The 24,000-nt window shown below is 40.2% G+C and overlaps 1 protein-coding gene across 3 annotated transcripts in view; it reads right to left on the bottom strand.

Annotated features, from left to right (window-relative positions):
* Positions 1 to 24,000, bottom strand: part of ikzf2 (IKAROS family zinc finger 2) — a 51,914-nt gene that overhangs the window by 18,839 nt on the left and 9,075 nt on the right. For all 3 annotated transcript variants that reach the window (XM_053626221.1, XM_053626223.1, XM_053626222.1), the window contains 2 exons: positions 10,719 to 10,823; positions 2,265 to 2,456 (listed from right to left, as the gene is read on the bottom strand). In XM_053626221.1, the coding sequence (XP_053482196.1) occupies positions 2,265 to 2,456; positions 10,719 to 10,823 (297 nt within the window). The remainder of the gene's footprint in view (positions 1 to 2,264; positions 2,457 to 10,718; positions 10,824 to 24,000) is intronic.

The following is a 24,000-nucleotide window of genomic DNA, read 5'->3' as shown; positions in this document are numbered from 1 at the left end:
GAATGTGTAGGGCTTATTTAGTTCTGTGTCGTCTCATGTGGTTAGTGTGCTGTTTTACGTAGCCCCGTGGTCCTGGAAGAACGTTGTATCGTTTCACTTTCTACTGTACCAGCTGTATATGGTTGAAATGATAATAAAGGCCAATAAATGACTAGACTAATTGATAGAATAGATAAAAGTCATAAAAAAAAAAAACCCCAAAACAAATAGTCTTTTTGTCTTTTGAAAGGATGTGGCCTGGACAGAATCTGAGTTCTGAATTTGAGACGTCGATAATGACATTGGTTAAAATAGCCTCCATTAAGTATGTTTTTAAAATACAGTTTGTCTATCCGATTGACTGCTTACAAGCTTGCAATGGCGCTTTAGGGGATTTAGTGTTGAACATGTGAAGCCGAGACGCACAAAACAAAGGTGTTGTTACTGTGACGGATTTTTATTATTATTACTATTGTAATTATATATATATATATATATATATATATATATATATATATATATATATATATATATGTATATATATATGTATATATATGGTTCCACCCTTAGTTGGAAGAGCATGAGATGTTGGTTTTGACTGTGAGTGCTAACCACTATCGAAACACGTTCTCAGAACGCATGGTTGGTCCTTTTAAAAATAGAGCAGTGGGATGAGAACGTGTTAGATCACAACAGCATAGCCCCTTCTCTGTCCTTTTTTTTGCAGAGCCTGGCTTACCACACAGGCTTTCCAAAGCAACCTCGAACAAAACTTAAAGGTCGTCTGGCTGCTTAACATAACAACACCCTAGGGTTCAAACAAGCTCTGAAGTTCTTCTACTGACTCCTTCTGTCAGCAAGTGAAGGCTTTAAAAAGATGAGCTTTTTTTTTTTTCTTCTTCTTTATCTAGTAGCTTATTAGCTTCAGTAGCTTTGTTAACTAGCTTTAGTTTACTAGCTTTAGTAGCTAGTAAACTAGTGGCTTTGTTACCGTTCAAACCGTCCGAATTTTGGCTTTCCCATGGAAGTCATGTAGAAAATCCAGATCCAGATAAGATCTAAACGTGTCTAGAGATGCTACTGTAGGTGAGTTTTTTTTTTTTTTTCCTTTTCGCCGTACAATTAACAAAGCTGAAATCTGAGCCAGGAGTTCTGATGAACACACATCAGCACTAGATTAAACATCCAGAACAGGTTGTGGAGGATTCTTGGCACAATGTCCTAAGAAAACATTTAAAACCTACGCTGTAGTTTTTTCACACACAGCTGCTCTTACCCTGACCTGCAGTATCGACGCACTTGGATCGCACCTAATGCACTTTTTGCGCTTCATGTTCAGGTTAAGCCGGCTTTGGAGTGGTCCATTTCCACGAATGTACTAAAATCACTGGGAGGTAAATCGCTATAAACGTTTAAACGTTATAGCTGTCGAGTTTAAAGTTTAAAGATGATCCCCGTTAGTAAGCAGCGAAGGAAGTAAGGGTTTAAAAAAGAGAAAACGAGCAGAACGTTCCGCATGAACCTGTTTATTAAGATTCAAAGTGAGCGTGTAGGATTATTTGCAACATAATTTTCCGCGAGTGTGTTCGAACCTCGAAGCGCTTGTTGCCTGTGGTTTCAAATTTCACAACAGCTCTGCGCATCAGTTCGCGTTCGATTTTGCTTTGTAGTAAAACAGGGAACATACAGCATACAGTAAGCTGAGCTGAGAGAGTGAGCGTGTGTCAAAGAAAGGTCTAAAACGTGAACTGGAAAGGGTTTTGTTTTTAGACTAAGTATCAGCACATGGTTTTTGGTACTCCTTGATACCTATACTAACATGGCAAGGAGATCCTATTCAGCAATCAGGGAACATTATATATTTTTTGTGCTGCGAGAACAGTCCATGTGAGCGGTCATTAAAGACGAGCGCAACGTGACGTGATTTGCACCTTGACTCAAGTGTAAACGCTGGAGACCAACGAATAGGAAGCACGAGCGTCTCAGCGCTCAGTGCTCGCCGAGATGAAGCACTCCGACGCGTTATAGTTCTATAGCGGTATAGCTCCACGTAAACAGACTGAAAAAAAAAACAACAACAACATGTCTGATCTTTGATGTGGTGAGGTTTTCATCAAGGAGACAGTTTTATTTCACGTTTATGGAAGGAGTCTCCAGTGAATAAACGAGAGGCTGGTGAGGGAACGGCTGCGAACAATAATGGGTAATAATGGGGAGCTTCAGGAATAAGACACTTTGTATCATCATAGGAAAGACGCTTCCTTACGTACATAACAGACACTCACCATTGGGCAGCCGTATCGCGGCGTCAGGCGGTGCCTCGGCTCCGGCTCCAACGTCCTGTAGGTTGTTCGGGCTGTCGATCATAGGCTCTTCCAATACCGACCCTTCTTCCCCACTGTGGGTCATCTCATCTTGGCTTACGGCTCTTCTCTCTGCGTCCTCTTCAGTTCCCTCCTCCTGTTTGATCTTATGCGCTTGAATAGAAATAGGAATAATTAATATTACATTACTGTTAAACTGTATGTGATCCAACACACACACACACACACACACACACAGTTTGTGATTCACAAGTTTGCGTCTTAACATCTGTGGTGTGAATGCTGATTTTCAAATCCAAGTCAATTCATGTAACTTTGTACTGTATACATGACTCATGACTGCAGTGTGGGATTTGTTTCAACGTATGCCGTTGACACACACACACACACACACACACACACACACGCAAACAAAATATTCTAGAGCACCCCACTGTGAACTGATCAGTTACTATGACAGCAAAGCAAGAGGATGTTTCTTTCAAAGCAACACAAAGTCCTGATTGACCCTGGTACAGTATGTAGCAACAGGAATCCGATCTCACGGGCAGTACTCGGATTTTGTCCGATTTGACGTGGTTAAAGTCGTACGACAAGGTGCTTCTCATACCAAGCAGGACATGTGTTATGCGTTTGCGGGGTTTAATAATACGATGATACGTTCCTGTCCTGGATGAACGTCGCCGTTGTTGTTTTTGGAGCAACATTACATTTAGCCAATTATCTCGTCCGACTCCTACACCTCCTACTCGCGATCCGATTGAAATGTCAGTCCAGTTGCGCCAGATTTCCTGTTCCGATTCCAGTCAGTAAAGCTAGCATGCAACTCAGACGTCAACACGTTCATAACTGATGTTTAAAAAAAATAAAATCGACTTTTTTTTTGTTGTTTTTTTTCAATAATATCTTTACGTCAGGATTCAGTACTTCATCGTTGTGAGGAATCAAATAAATTTCAATCCAAACGCAAATGTAAACAAAAATGTTTTTTTTTTTTTTTTTTTTTTAAAAACCCCTCAAATTTAATTTTAAACTCAGATTTTATTTTAAGCTCCTATGAAACTATTACATTTAAATTTGAAATATATTGTAGGTCTATTTGACGTACAGGATTAAGTAGTAGAATTATAGGGTTTTTCATTATTGAATAAAATCCCATATTCCATAAAACAAAACAAAACAAAACATGTATTCAGCTTAATTTCATAAAAAAAAATCACATGTTAATGAATCATACGTAAATGAATCACATGAGAATGTATCACTTGAATATGAATCTCATGAAAATGAATCACATGTAAATGAAACATACGTAAATGAATCACATGTAATTGAATCACATGTAAATGAATCACATGTAAATGAATCACATGTAATTGAATCACATGTAAATGAACCATATGAAAATGAATAAATGAATTAAAGACAAATGTATCTGTAAACGGATAGAAACTACGACGTTACTCATTAATAAATTTGTAATCGTTGCTAAATTGCTCCCATGTGTTGCATTCCTTACTTAACAAATAATATTAAAATAATATAATTTTTCCCTGATTCACGCAATCGAGTCGCACCCAGACACCTAAATGAAGGAGAGATAAAGGGGGCGTGTGCAGCGCCGCCCTACAGTCTGATCTCAGGAGCTGTCCCGTACTCATCGGGGAAACCACACACACACTCACCCTGAGACAAAAATAGACACTCTAAGACACAAATGAGACGTACACACATACAAAAAAAGAAGAAGCAAGACGCAAATGAGCAAGCGCCCGGCCTGCGAATTTTCCGCCTCGACCACACAGGAAGAAAAACCGACACCTCTCCGCGTTCCTCCACAATGCATCAGGTGGAAAAACATCCAGGCTCGGCGTGTCAGCGCGCCATCCGGCTCGACCTGTTCTGTAATATCAGCTCTTTTTGTGTTAATCTCTGAGCAGGAGCGGCTTTTGAGTCACCGAGTGAAAGATCAGAGGAAGACTGGATCGGTCGCTTCCCTCCTACCCATAATCCTGTTCTGCAGGATTAGGAACAACAACCGAACCCAGACTCGCACTCTGTCTGTCTTAATTACAGGGGGTCAGGGGAGGTTCGGTATCCTGTCCGAGTCCTTCGGGTCGATCGGGGCATGTCATAATTCTGACACACAAGCGTAGCACATTTGGTAAAACCTGAAATATTTCAACACCGCACTCAACTCTTCACTTCAGTGTGATTGACAAGTGCTGGAGTGCCTGAACGCTGCATGGCCTTTAGCGCAGCCACATGAAATATACACGATTTTGCCTGCTGGCATTTCCAGAGAAGTCTTACGACGGAAACAGTGGCTGTTGTGCAAAACGTGAGTTCCTTCGCTTTCAAAGAAACACCCTTGAACGATATGTCGAGCGCTTTTGCATGCCACAACACTGCACCTTGCATCACAGGGTGTTCAATCAACTCTTCCTCAAATTAAAAATTCAATTCCAGTGCATTTCGATTCTGTGAACAATCTCGCAACTCAACCACGGTCGACACCCTGCACACCCGGAAATCTTTCGAGCAGGCTTTCAAATCAGTAGAACCTAACCCTTATTATGAGTGCTGGATTTATTCGTGTGGCATGAAAATCACGCACAAAATGGTACGAAGAACTAAGGAAGCGAGGCTGATTTATTTTTCAGTGGTCGGGTGTCAGGTGATCAGTGGCACGCCCGTAAGAGCTGATCTCCCTTGTGTTGTTCTCTCTGATATTTTCCACAACTCGTGATTGATTGAGATTGTTTATTTACTTATTTACTCCATCGACACTTTTTCATTTGATTATTATTTTTATTATTTTTACCCCCTTTGGAGGAGAAACTAAAACGTTTCTGATCAAAGCACGGAATGACGACGCAAAACCGCGCACGACTGAATCGTTTAGTCGTTTTGGTTTGGGTGCCACTTTCCTTTTCTGTTTGGTATTCAGAGGAAATACGGCGTGGAAGCGGTGGAGCATTACGAAAGAAAGCATGAGCGCACCTGCCTATCTGTTTTTAAGTGTGTGTGTGTGTGTGTGTAATAGTTTATGCCCAACCTTGTACTTATTATTATATAGTCAACGAAACCTTGTGATATAACGCGCAACCATAATAGATTCAATGCTGAGTTATTGATAGAGATTTGATTGTAGCGTCCCGTCTGATATCACCATGACATCACGTACGATAAGATAAGATAAGACAAAGAGAAACTAATGAACCCCTTATGGGGGATTAAAGTCTTACAGGGGGATAACAGTAAGACCAATAATGAAGAGAAATGTCCTCATAAAAATAAATTCATAATAAATGAAATAAAATACCAAGGATTGCGCCGAATACGATAACTTTACATACGCATCCTAAATGAATATAAATACCTATCCGACCTGTAGATCGAGATTTTGTTGGGTTTTTTTTTTTGGTTTCTTCCTGTAAAATCATACATTCATGCTAACGAAATGCTGCTAAAAGGACCCCCGAGTTCACCCAGCTATCTTTCCTGATCTTTCTGAAATGAAACAAACCCAAGAACTAAAGTTAATCTGATCAAATATTACCAGATGGATATTGTTTGTTCACTGTAAACAACAGAGTCTCGATTTTGGGGAACGACGTTGCTTTGCGGTTTTGAGGCCTAGCGTAAAATTTAGCTTGCGTACAGTACTCGGTCACGTTACACTGTTTAGAAACTTTCCAGAACGTTCCACAAGGCGTCTGGTTCAGGAAGTGAATGAACTTCAGAGTACGGTGCTAAACTCTTAGGCACGTCTAGAGACATGCTATGAAGCAAAAGACGCCTTCAGGAATCCATAAAATTCCAGAAAAGGAACGCAGAATTCCATAAAAACTACCGTAAAGAACATGAATAGAGTAATAAACTAAAGAAAGTCAATATTTGATATGACAGTACATGGCTTAAAAAGTGCGTCAATAGTCTGAGGTAGAGTTTGTACAGTTTTGTAAGGAAATTAGCTCAATTTATATTAAATTATTTTTTTTCTGAGAATCTCGGAGAATCCGCCAGAGTTTTTCTGGAGACGTTGACTCTCACACTCGTGCTTTTCTTTTTTTTTTCTTTTCTTTTTTTTTTTTACAGTAAAACCCGCATGGACAGCTACCATTACGTCTGTTGTCTGAAAAATGGCCTGTTCTTTAATATGTTATTATTATTAATAATAATATTATTATTATTTGTTGTTGTTGTTGTTGTTTGTTGGAAAAGTAACGTACATAGTAAATCTATTTTTACTGAAACATAAAAACACGCGCACACACACAAAACCAAGCCTAAGGTAACTTACAGTTTTGCACAATACTGAATGTAATAAAATATATATATATATATATATATATATATATATATATATATATATATATATATATATATATATATATAACCCCCCAAAGAAAACAAATATGTAAACAGATAAGAATATTTTGAGCACTAAACACATACGGATATCGATAGAGATCATGGCTTTGTGTTACACCCCTTAGAGGTACAGTACACTGCAGAAGTGTTTACTAATTTCACATTGTTTTTATTGTTGAAAAATGTGGTGCGAATTACGAACGATACCGATAGGGAACGATAACGATCTGACCAGAAACTCAACAGCGTTGCTTAAGTAGGAAATCCGTAAACATCGTTTGAACTGTAACACCGAACATCCACATGCATTAACAAGCACAGCATGGCCATTTGGCTGCAAACAAAATGGCCGTCTCTGACTTCTGAGCATTACTGTACACACATGATGTGTGTGTGTATATATATACATATATTTATTTATAAACATTATGGTTAGGAGAGTTTCAGTTTCAGACTGGTCGTGATTATAAAGACATCACCCTGACTTCGGTCTATAGTGGAGCATAAAAATAAAAGGAGACACAGAATCACGGGTGGCTGCAGCTGGGTGAACTTGAAACGGTTGCCGGGACAACGGCGTACCGAATCCTTCAGCCTCCTCGTCCTCTAGCGATCAAAGAGGCCAAATGGAGTGAGAGAGACAGACAGTTCGCCCACACTCCGCCGTCTCTGCTACACGCACACACACATAATCTAGCACGGCACTTTGTGTTTGAGCATCTGTGTGTTGGTCTCAGGGGTTTAAAAGGAGCGTGGTGGTAACTCTCAAACCTCACTCAATCATCTCACTCGAAATGCTCAGAACACTTCATATGTAATAAACCGTGAACGCATTAATGTGTTATCATGTATTTACAAACATGAATGAAAATGCGTTACACTTAATAATTTAATAATTAGCGTCACGGATCGTTAAAAACGCTGCATCATAAGTAGTTTACTGCATTACGAGGCCTGGTTACGTATTATTATTATTATTATTATTATTATTGCTCATATATTACAATACATTATTGCGCACACGTATTACTAAACGTATCTATCGGTTTATCTATTCATTTATCATGATCGTTAAACCCCGATAATTCAGTGATCTTATTATGTTATGAATCTAATAATGTAATAATAATCTGAACAAATTATTGAATCATACCAGAGAAATGATCAGAAAAATCACACTAGGTTGGTTTTTTTGTTTTTTGTTTGTTTTTTTTTAACCTAACTGCAGTGTAGTTCATAAAACTGTAATAAATCATTGGAAATATGTTAAAACGTGTTTTAATTTATTTAACGCTCACAAATACTACTTCTAATACGAGTTATTCTTCATCATAACACGCTTTTTCAGGTATCGTGGGTTACCTGCGAAGCATTTTCTGCTTCTAATCAAAGCCTCAGCACAAAATATTTATATATTTTTGTGTTACCTATTAATCATATATATATATATATATATATATATATATATATATAGCTGTTTCGCACAGGTCTAGCTGGAGAAAATTTTATTATGCACCAAATTGACACGTTCACTTACTCGGAATTACTTGAAGAGTTTCTTCATCGCGTAAAACGTGACTGTAAGTCTCTTTTAACCCTTTTTAAAAAAGGAAGTAAACCTCTGAAAAAGGTTTAAGAAGATTAAACACAAGGGTTAGGGGTGAAGGAGCTCCAGGAGATCAGTATGAGCTAACATTCCAGTGCAGTGTATAGGTGTGTTTAATGACAGAGACTTCAATCACATGGTAGCTTCAAAGGTCAGGGGTCAGGTTTTAGGGAAGGTTGCCGCTGATTTATAAAGCCCTGCCGCATTTCCTGTTCGTCCACCGAGCTCAAACCCGTGTGAGCTTTATTAAAGCAAGTACTTTAGTGTGGAATTAATATAGCGTTCAAAAACATTACAAACAAAACAACACGAAGTGTAACGTTAAGATATTATTCATTTACTATGAATAAATATGCATTATAATACATCACGCGTCTCCTTCCGCTTCTACGACAGCAGTTTGCGAATTTCACGTAATTAAAGGACGGTACGTCGTACTTTTTATCCGTTTATAGTTACGTTCAATGATGAGGAACGTCCGAAACAAGTCAGTTCCCGTTCTCGCAGCTATAAACGGCCGTTCCTTCACCGCTCTCGGTTCTTACTCTCTCTTAGGGTTTATACGATAAATGTCGTGTTGCAGAGGAACCGCGAATGATGGGAAAAGACGCTGGAGACTGACGCTGGAGAGTCCTTTTCCATAAATGTCTGATAAACGTCTCCTCGCGGAAAGCTTCGTTAATCCGTTTATACGGAGAGTCCACCGTACACGCCCCTGGGGAAGCTGTTGCTATAGAAACGACGCCGTAGGAAACTACCGGTGTCTCGTAGGGGCACTATCGTCAGAGCCGCCGTTATAGGAAACTAATCAACACCTTCAGCCCTAGGAACTGGAGCAAAACAAGTTTTGTGTTTGTGTTTGTATAGCTGCAAGAAATCCAAGAAGAAGTTGAAGCAACGTCTCTTTGCTCAACATGAATGAGAAATTTCTCAACCCTGACTGTGCAACGACAGTTGTGTATCTGAGAACAGCTTCAGCATGGGATTGTGGTCTGTATGCGTGTGTGTGTGTGTGTGTGTCGATGTCGATTCCTCCGATCTGACAGCTTCCCTTTTCTCTGTACACCAGCTCACGATGACGAGCCCCAAAAATGGAGCGCTCATGGTTTTGAGGAAGGCAGATGCCTGTCCCATCATATGAAAGATAAGATGTGCACTATTCCGAGTTGGTTTATATATTTATTTATTTATTTATTCATTGAAATCTTGCTAAGATAAAGGTTCTTCCTCTGTTCATTGCGTGCTGGTGCTCGCTCAGTTCTCCTTTTTTTTTTTTTTTTGGTGTGTGTATATGTGTGACTTTGTCAACAGAGTCGTACATGCTTTATAACTTTTGCATGGACGAGATGCACCTCTGAATCCCACTTCTACTGTAAACGAGTGCTGAGCTAGCTAGCAGGCCATGTCGATCCTGCAGGCGATGTAGCAGAGTACTGCCTCTTGGTGTGCTTAAAGCTTAATTAACACCAGCTCCGATCCCACTGTTGAAATTCTCGATTCCCATTGGTCAGAAGTAGCACCGGCTTCTTTTCACGAGGCTTCTAGTAGGCGTCGGCTCCTTCGCAGGGGCTTGCATGTGTAGTGGACGTTTCGCACAATCTAAGCTTAATAATAAACCGAAAAAAGCGTGTCGTTTAACGAATAAGGAGGTGCTTAGTTAACTTTTAAGAGTCTCCAGTGTCAGTGGTGTAACCTATTTGGAGTCTTGTTACAGTCTCAGAGCGGACAACGATACAAAGAAGTCCATAAATACAACGAGTTTGAGATTTGAGATTGTAATGGTTTTTCCGTATTTCATTTCCGTCGTAACTGGCAAGGGGGCGCTCTTTTGCTTTGCGTTTCGTCCGTGTGAATATAGTTTTGGGGTGTACATCGCCACTTTTTGATCAGCGTTAAACTGGACAGTTCTCATCGGGTATAAAGAACAACGACGACGATGACAACAACAACAACAACAACAAAATCGACATATATATATATATCTATATAAAAAACCGACAGACTTTTATACAAAAAGATGTGACAGTGTCGAGAAGTGAAGCTGCTTCGGTCATTCACAATGCATTATGGGATTGGCAGTTCACTGATATCTTGTGCTATACGCACGGTGCAGCGTCTTCTACCTTCTTTCTTTTTTTTTCGTGTTTCCTGATTCATTGGTTTGACACTCTTCTGACACGTCTATAATTATTAACATGAGAGAAACTTCCGGAAATGTGGTTGCTGAAAAAGTAGGTGCCTTTTTATATTCATAGAAGGCCAATTAGAGCGGAAATAAAGAGCACTGATAAGTAATTAATGAAGCAGGTGAGTGTAAAAGCATGTGCGTGCGTGCTGAATGAGCGTGTGTGCGTGTGCGTGTGCGTGTTTGTGTGTGTGCTGAGCGTCTCCGTGGAAGAGTGCACAGGGAGTGTTCGTGGGTGGAGACTGACCGGAGGGAGATGTGGGACTTTGGGAATGTTGCCCGTTGTGTGTGTGGAGTGACAGGTCCACCTGCATTCTGCTGCCCTCCTTCCTGGGAGAGCACTCGCCGTTACCTTAGAAACACACACACACACACACACAGACAGAAAGATATAAGAACGGTCAGGACCTTGTCTTGCTCTGGGGGAACGGAGTGGCGTGGCTTTGTAGATGATCACGCATGTGTGTACAACTTGCACACACACACACACACACACACACAATTCACTTACATTCCAGCAGCTATAAACACTTGTTCCTTCATCAGTCTCTCTGTCTTGAAGTTAACTCGTTAAAATCGTAAACTCCTCTATGCATGCTGGGAAAACATCCTGAAATGTTACAAAGCACTGGCACTGGAGACTCCTTCCATAGCTGTTAAATGAACGTCTCCTTACATATTAATCTTTGTTAAATAACAAGACATTTTTTTTATTCCCTACAGTCAGCTATCTACTGACCAATCAGATTCAAGAATTCGGCGAATAATATCCTGTGTATTAACACGAGTAATGATAACAACGGACCAAAGTGAGGCGTGCTAATGAAATGCGTTTCAGTTTGAACTTTAAAACTACTTTTAAACTCTACTGCATCCAGGATATTGATGAGCATTCGATTACTGCAGAATGTTCCTTCCAATTGGTCTCCAGGTATAAATACTGAACGCTCAATCATGAGTTTCGCAAATTAACCGCCACAAACATGTTATTTACGACATTAGCTCATATCGGTGACTGTGGACTAGTTGTAACGTGTTTTATTAACCGTTTGTTAACCTTTCTGATGGCGTAACAAGCACTGTTAGCCAAGGGAAGGTAACACGTTAGCAATTATTAAAGAACTTTCTAGTTAAACTTATAAGAAAATAACTGGAAGCGATATTAACATATACATAGCTATGCAGAAGCACTGTGAAATTCCTGATCCTGATTGGTCAGAAGGTGTCGATTAGTCGTCCGTAACTAATCACGGCTTTACGTTAACATGTTATCGTTTTCGTAGCAATTGGATACACTGGGACTCGTCCTGGGGAAGCTGCACGACAACGGAGATAAAAACGAAATCGTTCGGACGGTGACGTTTTGTTGAACGTTTACGGAAGGAGTCTCCAGTTTCAGCACTTAGGAAGAGCTGTAACTTTAAGATGTCTGATATCTTACTTGACGTTCAACGATGTAACTCGAAATGGATAAAAAGTATGAAGTGTTTATTCTTTTATAAATAAATAAATAAATGAATGAATGAATGAATGAATGAATAAATAAATACAACGGTACTGGGTAAATGACTGTACGTGCAGTAGAAGAGGAATAAATCATTTTGTGATGCATTGTTATTCTTCACACCACGCTGCTGTTGATTATTCTCCCAAGACAGCACGCCGCGAGTGTGTTTTATTTCGGACTTAATTGTCAACAAGAAATTTCCGGCGTCTGTAGCGCGCTACATAGATTCTACATCGTTATGCACCCTATGTAGTGAGAATATACAGGGAACAGGAAGCCTTTCGGATCCGACCGGACGTCGAAATGTAAAGACGTGATAAATATCGGTTGCAGTAAAACATTTTTGTGGGTAAAACTACAAAAAACGTGAATGTGTGGGGAAAAAAACAAAAAACAACAAAAAAAAACATGATAGTGATGGTTATCGTGATATAAAATCTTTATAAACATACTACATATCGGTTTTGTCTTGCTTGCACAACTATACGAAAAGATAAGTAGAACACGATAGAACAATAGGTCTTTGTGATTGGATACGCCCCCTGGATCCTGAGGGCGGGGCTTCCTGAACATGAGCAGGAATAAAAGGTAGGCTCAAAGTAGTACAATCAAAAACAAATACATATCATTTAAATGTCAAACCCCACCTACTTAACCGTTAGTGACCTAATCTTGAGAAAGCCTTGACTAATCAAACCTAATGCACCTTGAAGTAATTCATATCCGAGTGCCTACACGTTTATAAATACGCACACACACACACACATAAAACGGGATTATTGTGTAGGAGGCCCTCTGACTAAACCAGAGCGTAACTTTAGATCAGGAACATTTGATCACCGAGGGTATGCGGATAAAATAAAGCAGAGGCTTTTGTTCCACTTGTCAAACAGTGAGACTGAAGCAGTGTTCCAATCCTCCGACCTCCTACTGCAGGGCGCACTAGCCGTTCTTACGCTCGCCTCTTATTCGCAGCTACGGTGTACACTACAGCCCTTCTCCGATTGCCCAGGCTCGCTCGTGCGCTTTGTTTATCGAAGCGTGTGCCAGCGGGACGTCCTCTCCTCGCCTCGCCTCGCCTCTCCTCTCCTCTCCTGCAGGGAGAGCTTGTTAACCTTTCAGCCACATGCTTGACATCTAGATTGGATTTCATCGTCTCTCTGCACTCTGAGCTTGAAATGGCTGTGCGCCATGGCCCGCGTTCGCCCAGGGGGAGCGACTGTTTCCTGACTGATCTGTTTTCCTCCCGACCCCTTCAGAGAAAGCCTCACAACACACACACACACACACACACACACTAGTTCATATCGTACCACACGATACACTTTGATAAGATAAAGCTTCTGGGTTCGTTCACATATGACTGATTTTCCTCATCTTTTTCTTTCCTCCACACACTTCTCTGCAGTTGTAAGCGCATGAAACCAAACCGAACTACTGAACGAGGAAAACAAACAAACAAACAAAAAAAAAACTTTCTCTCCACAAGCACTCCGAGTCCACTTACTGTTTTGTTGTATGACCGGCTGCATTATTCAACTCCACACACACTCAGAATGCTGCACAAGGACACGCTGCTCCGCGCCAGAGAGCCTTGCCGCTTAGCTTATGTTTGATAATGAGTGGAAAGCACCTGCTCTGTCAGTGTTAAACTCTCTATTGTAATGGAGCCGTGCGTGTCTAGTCAGACCTTCCTTCAAACAGGTCGGAACAGCTGAAGCGGTATATGACAAGAAAGTCACGTTAGCCTGGAGTTTAGCCTTGGGTTCTCTGTTCACACAGCTCCCAAAATGCTTCGATTAACAGGTCGGACATGGATACAGAGGATAGAGTTTAGAACAGAGTATAGACTGAGCGTAGATGTGTAACAGGGCATAGATAAGAGCTGTAACAGGTCACAGATTTGGAACAGAGGAGAGATTAAGGTATAGCAGAGCACCGATTTGTAACAGAGCATAGATAGAGTTATAACAGGGAATAGAATTGTAATCGAGTATATATAGAGTTATAACAGGGCATAGATTTGTAACAGAGCATAGACAGAGTTATAACAGGGCACAGATTTGTAATAGAGTATAAATAGAGTTATAACAGGGCATAGACTTGTAATAGAGTATAAACAGAGTTATAACAGGGCACATATTTGTAACAGAGCATAGACAGAGTTATAACAGGGCATAGATTTGTAATAGAGTATAAATAGAGTTATAACAGGGCACATATTTGTAACAGAGCATAGATTTGTAAAAGAGTATAAATAGAGTTATAACAGGGCACATATTTGTAACAGAGCATAGATAGAGGTATAACAGGGCATAGATTTGTAATAGAGTATAAATAGAGTTATAACAGGGCATAGACTTGTAATAGAGTATAAACAGAGTTATAACAGGGCACATATTTGTAACAGAGCATAGACAGAGTTATAACAGGGCATAAATTTGTAATAGAGTATAAATAGAGTTATAACAGGGCATAGACTTGTAATAGAGTATAAATAGAGTTATAACAGGGCACATATTTGTAACAGAGCATAGATTTGTAAAAGAGTATAAATAGAGTTATAACAGGGCATAGACTTGTAATAGAGTATAAATAGAGTTATAACAGGGCATAGACTTGTAATAGAGTATAAATAGAGTTATAACAGGGCACATATTTGTAACAGAGCATAGATTTGTAAAAGAGTATAAATAGAGTTATAACAGGGCATAGATTTGTAATAGAGTATAAATAGAGTTATAACAGGGCATAGACTTGTAATAGAGTATAAATAGAGTTATAACAGGGCATAGATTTGTAATAGAGTATAAACAGAGTTATAACAGGGCATAGACTTGTAATAGAGTATAAATAGAGTTATAACAGGGCATAGATTTGTAATAGCGTATAAATAGAGTTATAACAGGGCATAGACTTGTAATAGAGTATAAACAGAGTTATAACAGGGCATAGACTTGTAATAGAGTATAAATAGAGTTATAACAGGGCATAGACTTGTAATAGAGTATAAACAGAGTTATAACAGGGCATAGATTTGTAATAGAGTATAAACAGAGTTATAACAGGGCATAGATTTGTAATAGAGTATAAACAGAGTTATAACAGGGCATAGACTTGTAATAGAGTATAAATAGAGTTATAACAGGGCATAGACTTGTAATAGAGTATAAATAGAGTTATAACAGGGCATAGACTTGTAATAGAGTATAAATAGAGTTATAACAGGGCATAGATTTGTAATAGAGTATAAATAGAGTTATAACAGGGCATAGACTTGTAATAGAGTATAAATAGAGTTATAACAGGGCATAGACTTGTAATAGAGTATAAATAGAGTTATAACAGGGCATAGATTTGTAATAGAGTATAAATAGAGTTATAACAGGGCACATATTTGTAACAGAGCATAGATTTGTAAAAGAGTATAAATAGAGTTATAACAGGGCACATATTTGTAACAGAGCATAGACAGAGTTATAACGGCATAGACTTGTAAAAGAGCACATAGAGTTATAACAGGGAATAGAGTTGTAACAGAGCATACATAGTTATAACAGGTCAAAGATTTATAACAGATCATAGATAGAGTTATAACACAGCATATATTTGTAACAGATCATAGATAGAGTTATAACAGGAAATAGAATTGTAACAGGGCATAGGCAGAATGATAACAGGGCATACATAGTGTAACCACAAATTTGTAACAGAGCATCTCCAACGTTATATCCAGAGATTAGATGGAGTCATAACTGATCATATACTTATAGGAGAGAATATATAGATCTATAACAGCATAGCTAGTTATAACAGCATAGATAGAGTTATATTGGAGCATAGATGAAGTTGTGGCAGATCTTACCCATGTAACAGGAGACTGAGAGAAGTATAACAGAGCATAGATAGATCATATGCCTTTACAAAACAGAAAGAGTTATAACAGAGAATAGATACAGTTATAACAGATCTTAGGCATGGAGCAAAGCATGGACATAGAGCATAGATTTGCAACAAAGCAAGGACAAATGATGTAAACACATGTGATGAAAACAGAAGCACAGTATAATAGAGCATAAACAGAGTTATAACAGATCATAGGCATGTACCCGAGTACAGACAGAGTTATAACAGATCATAGGCATGCACCAGAGTACAGACAGAGTTATAACAGATCATAGGCATGTACCCGAGTACAGACAGAGTTATAACGGATCATAGGCATGTATCAGAGCATAGACAGAGTTATAACAGATCATAGGCATGTACCAGAGTACAGACAGAGTTATAACAGATCATAGGCATGTACCCGAGTACAGACAGAGTCATAACAGATCATAGGCATGCACCAGAGTACAGACAGAGTTATAACAGATCATAGGCATGTACTCGAGTACAGACAGAGTTATAACAGATCATAGGCATATACCAGAGCATAGACAGAGTTATAACAGATCATAGGCATGTACCCGAGTACAGACAGAGTTATAACAGATCATAGGCATGTACCAGAGCATAGACAGAGTTATAACAGATCATAGGCATGTACCCGAGTACAGACAGAGTTATAACAGATCATAGGCATGTACCAGAGCATAGACAGAGTTATAACAGATCATAGGCATGTACCCGAGTACAGACAGAGTTATAACAAATCATAGGCATGTACCAGAGCATAGACAGAGTTATAACAGATCATAGGGATGTACCCAAGTACAGATAGAGTTATAACAGATCATAGGCATGTACCAGAGCATAGACAGAGTTATAACAGATCATAGGCATGTACCCGAGTACAGACAGAGTTATAACAAATCATAGGCATGTACCAGAGCATAGACAGAGTTATAACAGATCATAGGGATGTACCCAAGTACAGATAGAGTTATAACAGATCATAGGCATGTACCCGAGTACAGACAGAGTTATAACAGATCATAGGCATGTACCCGAGTACAGACAGAGTTATAACAGATCATAGGCATGTACCAGAGCATAGACAGAGTTATAACAGATCATAGGCGTGTACCCGAGTACAGATAGAGTTATAACAGATCATAGGCATGTACCCGAGTACAGACAGAGTTATAACAGATCATAGGCATGTACCCGAGCATAGACAGAGTTATAACAGATCATAGGCATGTACCCGAGTACAGATAGAGTTATAACAAATCATAGGCATGTACCAGAGCATAAACAGAGTTATAACAGATCATAGGCATGTACCAGAGCATAAACAGAGTTATAACAGATCATAGGCATGTACCAGAGCATAGACAGAGTTATAACAGATCATAGGCATGTACCAGAGCATAAACAGAGTTATAACAGATCATAGGCATGTACCAGAGCATAGACAGAGTTATAACAGATCATAGGCATGTACCCGAGTACAGATAGAGTTATAACAGATCATAGGCATGTACCCGAGTACAGACAGAGTTATAACAGATCATAGGCATGTACCCGAGTACAGATAGAGTTATAACAGATCATAGATTAAATGTAGATCATAGGCTTGTAACAGAGTATATATAGAGTTAAAAAAGATAGAGTGATACAGATACAGTTATAACAGAGCATAAATAGAGTTATAACAGAGCATAAATAGAGTTATAACAGAGCATAAATAGAGTTATAACAGAGCATAAATAGAGTTATAAGAGAGCATAGATAGGGTTAGCAAAGAAATGTTATATAATGGTCTGCACTTATATAGTGTTTTTTTACGGTTTGCACGGTAACAGCAACACACAAATGATCTTAGATGATAGATAGTGTCACAGATAGAGCTATGACCAAGCATAGACAAAGTAATGAGAGAGCACAGATAAGACATATTGAGGTAGATAAAGTCAGAGTAGGCCGTAATGTTATCAGAGCCTAAATCAAACTATAGTTTAGATAGTTATAAACAAGACACAATAAGAGTTAGAACAAAGCACAGATAGAGTTATAACATAAATAAAGCTAGAGTAAATAACGTTGTAGATTACAGACACAGCACTGCTATGTTATAACTTACAGCAAACAGTTATAACAGCATATTGACTTGTAGATCCTTATAACAGAGCATAGGTAGTGCAGAGCATGCAGATACCTATACCATACGATGCACAGATGTAATAAGGACTTCCGGTGGAGATATGAGTTATAATAGAGTGCAGATAGTCATAAAAGTGTCAATGGTTATAACTGTCTATAAGCCTATATGTGTTATATCTGCGGTAACCGACCGCTCTGATACAACTTTATTTCGAGCAGACAGTCGACATTTATAAAGGGCTACAGACTTGGTGTAGACGGTTACAACACAGGACACACAAGTGTATTAAATACTTCCAACTGAGACTGAACAGTCATAACAGCGCAAAGTCATAAAAGAGTAAAAGGTTATAACTGTCTGTAACCCTATACACTGTTATAACTCTTTACTGCCTGTTATAAAAGATCTGGGCTGACTGCGTCTGTACTCTAAAACAAGCTTTTATATGATAACATGATCGATGTTCTAACTCCAAGCTCTGTTATTACTCTATCCATGATGCATTATAACTTTCTGTTATAAGCAATCCGTGCTAACGGTGTCTGTGCTCGGATACGGTTTCATTTACAGCTGATAGTCAACAGTTATAACAAAGCATAAGGTATTCCTATATGATACGTAGATGTATTAAAGACTTCCCGTGGAGTTATAACAGAGTTATAACAGAGCAGTTACAAATGACATTGTTATAACTGTTATAACCCTTACGTGTATTTGTGCTCTGATACAACTTGATCTCTGCTACGTTTATCTACGTTCCGACTCTATGCTCTGTTATTACTCTATCTACCCTGCATTACGACTTCGAAACATTCTGACATGTTATAATCGTTTAACGCCTGTTCTAACCCTACCAGCGCGAACTGTATCTGTGTTCTGCTACAACTTTATTTATAACTCAATGCTCTTGCGTTAGTCTAACTACAATGTACAGGTGCAGCTGGAAAAAATTGAATATCGTGGAAAAGTTCGGTTTTTTACGTAAATTTAATTCAAAAAGTGGAACTTTCATATATATATATATATATATATACTAGATTCATTACACATAAAGTTAAATATTTCGAGCCCTTTTTTTTACTCTTTATGGCTTATAGAAATCAAAAATCCAGTATCTGAAAATATCCGAATAAAGATTTGCGTCTTTAAACCTCAGCAGTGCCACAGGCTGGCTGCGTCAATGAGGCGTGGCATGGAGGCGAGCCGCCTGAGGCACTGCGGAGGTGTTCTGGAAGTCCAGGTTGCTTTGATAGCGGTCTTCAGCTCGTCTGTATTGTTGATTCTGGTGTCTCGTGGATTCTCTATGGGGTTCGGGTCAGGAGAGTCGGCTGGCCGATCGAGCACGGTAACACCGCGGTCAGAAAACCGGTTACTAGAAGTTTTGGCACTGTGGGCAGGTGCCGAGTCCTGCTGGAAAAGGAAATCAGCATCTCCATAAAGCTCGTCAGCAGATGGAAGCATGAAGTTAGACACTGCATCGACTCTCGACTTGAGAAAACACACTGGATCAACACCAGCAGAAAGACATGGCAACCCAAATCATCACTGGCTGTGGAAACGTCACACTGGACTTCAAGCAGCTTGGATTCTGTTCCTCTGCGCTCTTCCTCCAGACTCTGGAACCTTGATTTCCAAACGAAACGCAACATCGACTTCCATCTTCCCCGTCATTGTGTTTGTGTGTACTGACCCAGACTGAGAGATTAAAGCCTCAGGAAACCTTCGCAGGTGTTTTTGAGTAATCCATTCGCTGATTAGAGTCTTCTCACGTCCACATTTCTCTAAGTTCTTTATCAGAATATTTTGAGATACAGGATTTTTGATTTCCGTGCACCGTAAGCCGTAATCATCGAGATTAGGACGAAAAAAAAAAGGGCTCGGAATATTTCACGTTATGTGTAATGAATCGAGAATATATGAAAGCTCCACTTTGTGGATAAAATGATGTGGAAAAAATATAAACTTTTCCACGATATTCAAATTTTTTGAGAGGCACCTGTACGGTATTCTAGCTAATACGCTCTCTGTTATAGCCATTCACTGTCCCGCTATAATCTGTTCTGAGAGGACTTTATTAACTATAGTAGAGCGCCGGTAGTCATGAAAGAGGGAAAGCTAATAACAGAGAGCAAATTGATTCATAGCAATAAGACCGCACAGAACGTGCTCCGGCTATCATGAGTACGGAAAGAGAGAAAGAGAGAGAGCGGGAGAGTCATGGAGAGAGTCAATTACAGACAATGACCCAATCGCAGAGTCCGTGTCTGGTTACCACGCCGGGGTTGAGGGAAATCTCAGGTGACCGTCAGTCCCCTGGCAACGGGAAACGAGCGAGCGGTCCGATTTGAGTGACGGAGAAGGGGAGGATTTTCCATAACAGCACAGCGAGGTAGCTGTGGCCTCCCACTCCGGTCTGCCATCTTAGGGAATTAGATCGGGCTTGGCAAAGAAGAGTGACTTGTCAGCCCAGGGCAAAAGGAGAAAGAGAAAGAGAGAGAGACAGAGAGAGAGAGCAAGAGAGCTCAGCTAGACGACTCCAGGCCAGAGATAAGGTCTGCAAACCACAGCTCAAAACTGATCTGATATCCATCAAGCACACTGTGTCGATTATCGCTCTGAGGAGCTGTGACACACTCCGTCCTCTGAAAGCATGCGGTTTTCACGGTTTTACTACTGTTCCACTTCGTGTTGATTTCAAGTTCTAGTCTACAAATGAGCATTCACTCCACACACACACACACACACACACACACACCACATACCACCCTCACACCCAGACTTGTTCACTCCCATGGGCCACGGGTGCATGGATCATTTTTAAAAAGGCGACAGGCTGCCCCCGTGCTGATGCAAGTCGAGAGCTTGTAGGAAAGCCCGATGGAGACTACAGGAGTGAGTGTGGGACTGTGCTGAGTCATAATCTGATCGTTCACTGACTCACAATGCAGAAGTTAAAAAAAAAAAAAAAGAAGAAAAAAAAAAAAAGCCAAGAAATAATGAGCGATGTCACTGTTCTGTGCACTTTCTTAATCTTAGTGGACAAAATCTATGAAGGAGGACGATAAGAACTCTAAGAATATTTGGAAAAGACACACGGCAATTCTTTGGCTTCCGGCCTGCTTTATCAGAAAGGGTTGGGCCACGAGGTTCATTCCAGCCAGTCTGATAATGACATTAACACTTCTACTGCATTAGACTATTCGTTCTTTGTCCGCTGTTGAAAGATACTGTTCAAACGTTTATCTTGGCATTTGGCCCGTTTGGGTTGGGCAAAGCAGAAACAATCTCAGATCAGTACAGAAAAAAAAAAAAAAAAAAAAAAAGGATTTTTTTTTTTTTTTTTTTTTTAAAGACAGGATCGTCTCTCCCGGCGTTGGTTGCGGCATGTTGTAGACGTGCAGGTTTTTGAGTTGGGATCTGGTTTTTCCTGTCAGGCCCTGTGCCTTTTGGCTGAAAGTTAAAAGTCAAACCACACTCCCACTTTTACCGTCCTTCGTTACGCAACTTACACACGCTGAGTGTCGTTTTCTGCTTGTCAGTCTTTTGAATTGGGGTTCAGGAATGCGTTACGGAATTTCTTCACAGTCAAACATGCCTCTCACAAACGATAGGAAAGGTTTCTTCAGGTGAAGAACTGATTATAAAGAGCGACAGACTGTAATAAACGGTATTCGGAACGACCGCCAAAAAGCCACTGGATCGCTCGATGTTCCTACTAAATCAGCGTCCGTTCTCTCAGATACACGGTTCTCAAAAACGGCGAGACCGACATATTCCGTTTGTCGTGCGCATTTATCGAGAAAATATTTGGATGGAAACCTAAAATTTTTCCTCTTTTCCAATTCCGATTTCATTCGTATCGCGCTTTAAACGGTGGATATTGTCACCAAGCAGCTTCACAGAAATCCAGACATAATGTTTTTATTTCTCCCTGAGAAGCAAGCCAGATGAGACGGCGATGAGGGAAAAGTCCTTGAGACGTCTCAAGTCTCAAACAAACAAACAAACAAACAAGCAACGAAAAACTTGAGCGGTACCGGAATCAAAAGGGACCCCATCCTCATCCGGGTGAATGCGGAACAATGAAAAGACAATACGATTTATTTATTTTTTAAAAGCAGTATGTCACTTTATTAGGAACACCGGTACACCTAATACACCTAATATTTATTATCCAATAAATTCATGCAAATACAAGTCAAGAGCTTCGGTTTTTTCCCCCCGCTCTCCTCCGTCATCAGAAATGCCGTACACGTCCGCGTCCCCGAAAGGACGGCGCTATAACGAAACACACCCGAGAGAACGTCTTACCAAAGCTGTTCTTGTGGAGCTCCTAACGTTTGAGAATTCGACCTCGTAAGTTTTTTAACGATGAAGATTTTCAGTCGCAAGGCGTCACGACACGCACTCTTCACATACGCGTAAACGTTCATCGGCCGCTCCGATACCCGGACGTAGACGTCCGTTTTTGTCTGTTTTGTTTTTTTCCCCAGCACGAGGCGATGACTTGACATTTACACTACACAGAGACCGGACGTACGGTCTCTTCCAGCCCTCGTCTGGATGTCTAGACCTCACATGGATTGCGTTAAATAATTTATCGACAAAGTTCGTAGCCTGTTCGCTCAGCCTCCTAGCAGCTGGTGTTAAAATGCTAACAGCAGCACAGGATGAGAAAGCGGACGACGTACTGGATGACTAGCGCTAGTGCTAAATGAGTCCTCTATATACCTCGGTATATCATGTTAGCATCAAACAATAAGAAGCAAAGTAGTAGTAGTAGTAGTAGTAGTACTCCCCCGCCCCAGCTGTTCACCATGCTCGCGTTGTGCTTTCAGAGCAGAACGTTCGTCCTTGATGGCTTGATCTTGCTATCAGACACAGAATCACACAGTGTTAATAAAAAACGGCCAAATTCCTCACTCAAGCCAAAGCGCAGTGAGTCCGCTGTAAAAAACACGACAGATAAAAGTAATGCGCGGACGTATTTCTCCTCTTCAACTCTCTACCTGTCACGCCAAGCGTTGCACCATGAACTCGAGTTTATACGGCTCCCTGCGACTACTTTTGAGATGAAACAAAAGGTTCAATCACGTGCAGCAGGCAGCGGGTGAACTTTCGTTTCCTAGTTTAACCCGACTTGACCTGTGTGTACAGTATACTGTCTACCGTGGTGAAAGGTGAACCGCTTCAAATCTTCCGCTCGCTGATTTATAACGTCGAAAAGGAACGACCCTGACGTTTAGCAAGACCAAAGACGTCAAATCGCTCGGGGTAAAATTCCACCGAGTTAGCCGAGGCTAATTAGCGACGGCGCCGTTCCTCTCGTCTCAAGTGTCCGCTAGCACGACGATACCCACCGCGCTGAGGAACACATATTAACAGATAGATCACGGTGACGTGTATTAGCTCTCGTTCTCGCTGTTACGTCCGGTAAAGTTTAGGTTTAGGTTCAGATCGTTGCTAAAACGTCGCTGCAGAGAAAGGTACTGAGGAGAAAGAATCCATGACGATAGAAAGCATTTAATGGTTTTAATGGCTAAAATGGGAATTGTTTTGGTTTTAATGGAAATAATAACGGTTCTTGTGGGTCTATACTGGGAATGTGTTGGGTTCTATTAGTGGCACGTTTATGTCTAGGGCAAACCGATACAAACGTGTCGATTTTAATAGAATACGGCCCAAAAAACACTACGTTTGTTAATGGTTTTAACGGTATTTTTTAGTGGAAACCATTAGAATTTCTGTCTTTTTCAAAGATGTAAAAATGACGTGTATTTTTTTTTTCAGTAATATGAAAACAACTCAAGCGAGGAAGTTTAACGGTGGAAACGTTTCACACACGACTCTCAGGCCGGAGTTAGATCGCTCCGTCTAGACGCCAGGGATGGTTCGGTACGTCCAGAATTGCGTTCCTGACTCCTCAGTCTTTTCTGTGAGGTCCGCTGTGACGTGCCGTAAGAGGAAATACTG

The sequence above is a fragment of the Ictalurus furcatus genome, chromosome 6 (genome assembly GCF_023375685.1).
Source record: "Ictalurus furcatus strain D&B chromosome 6, Billie_1.0, whole genome shotgun sequence".
Lineage (NCBI taxonomy): Eukaryota > Metazoa > Chordata > Actinopteri > Siluriformes > Ictaluridae > Ictalurus > Ictalurus furcatus.
Note: the sequence above shows the minus strand (reverse complement) of the source record. Positions and strands in the feature narration are given on the sequence as shown.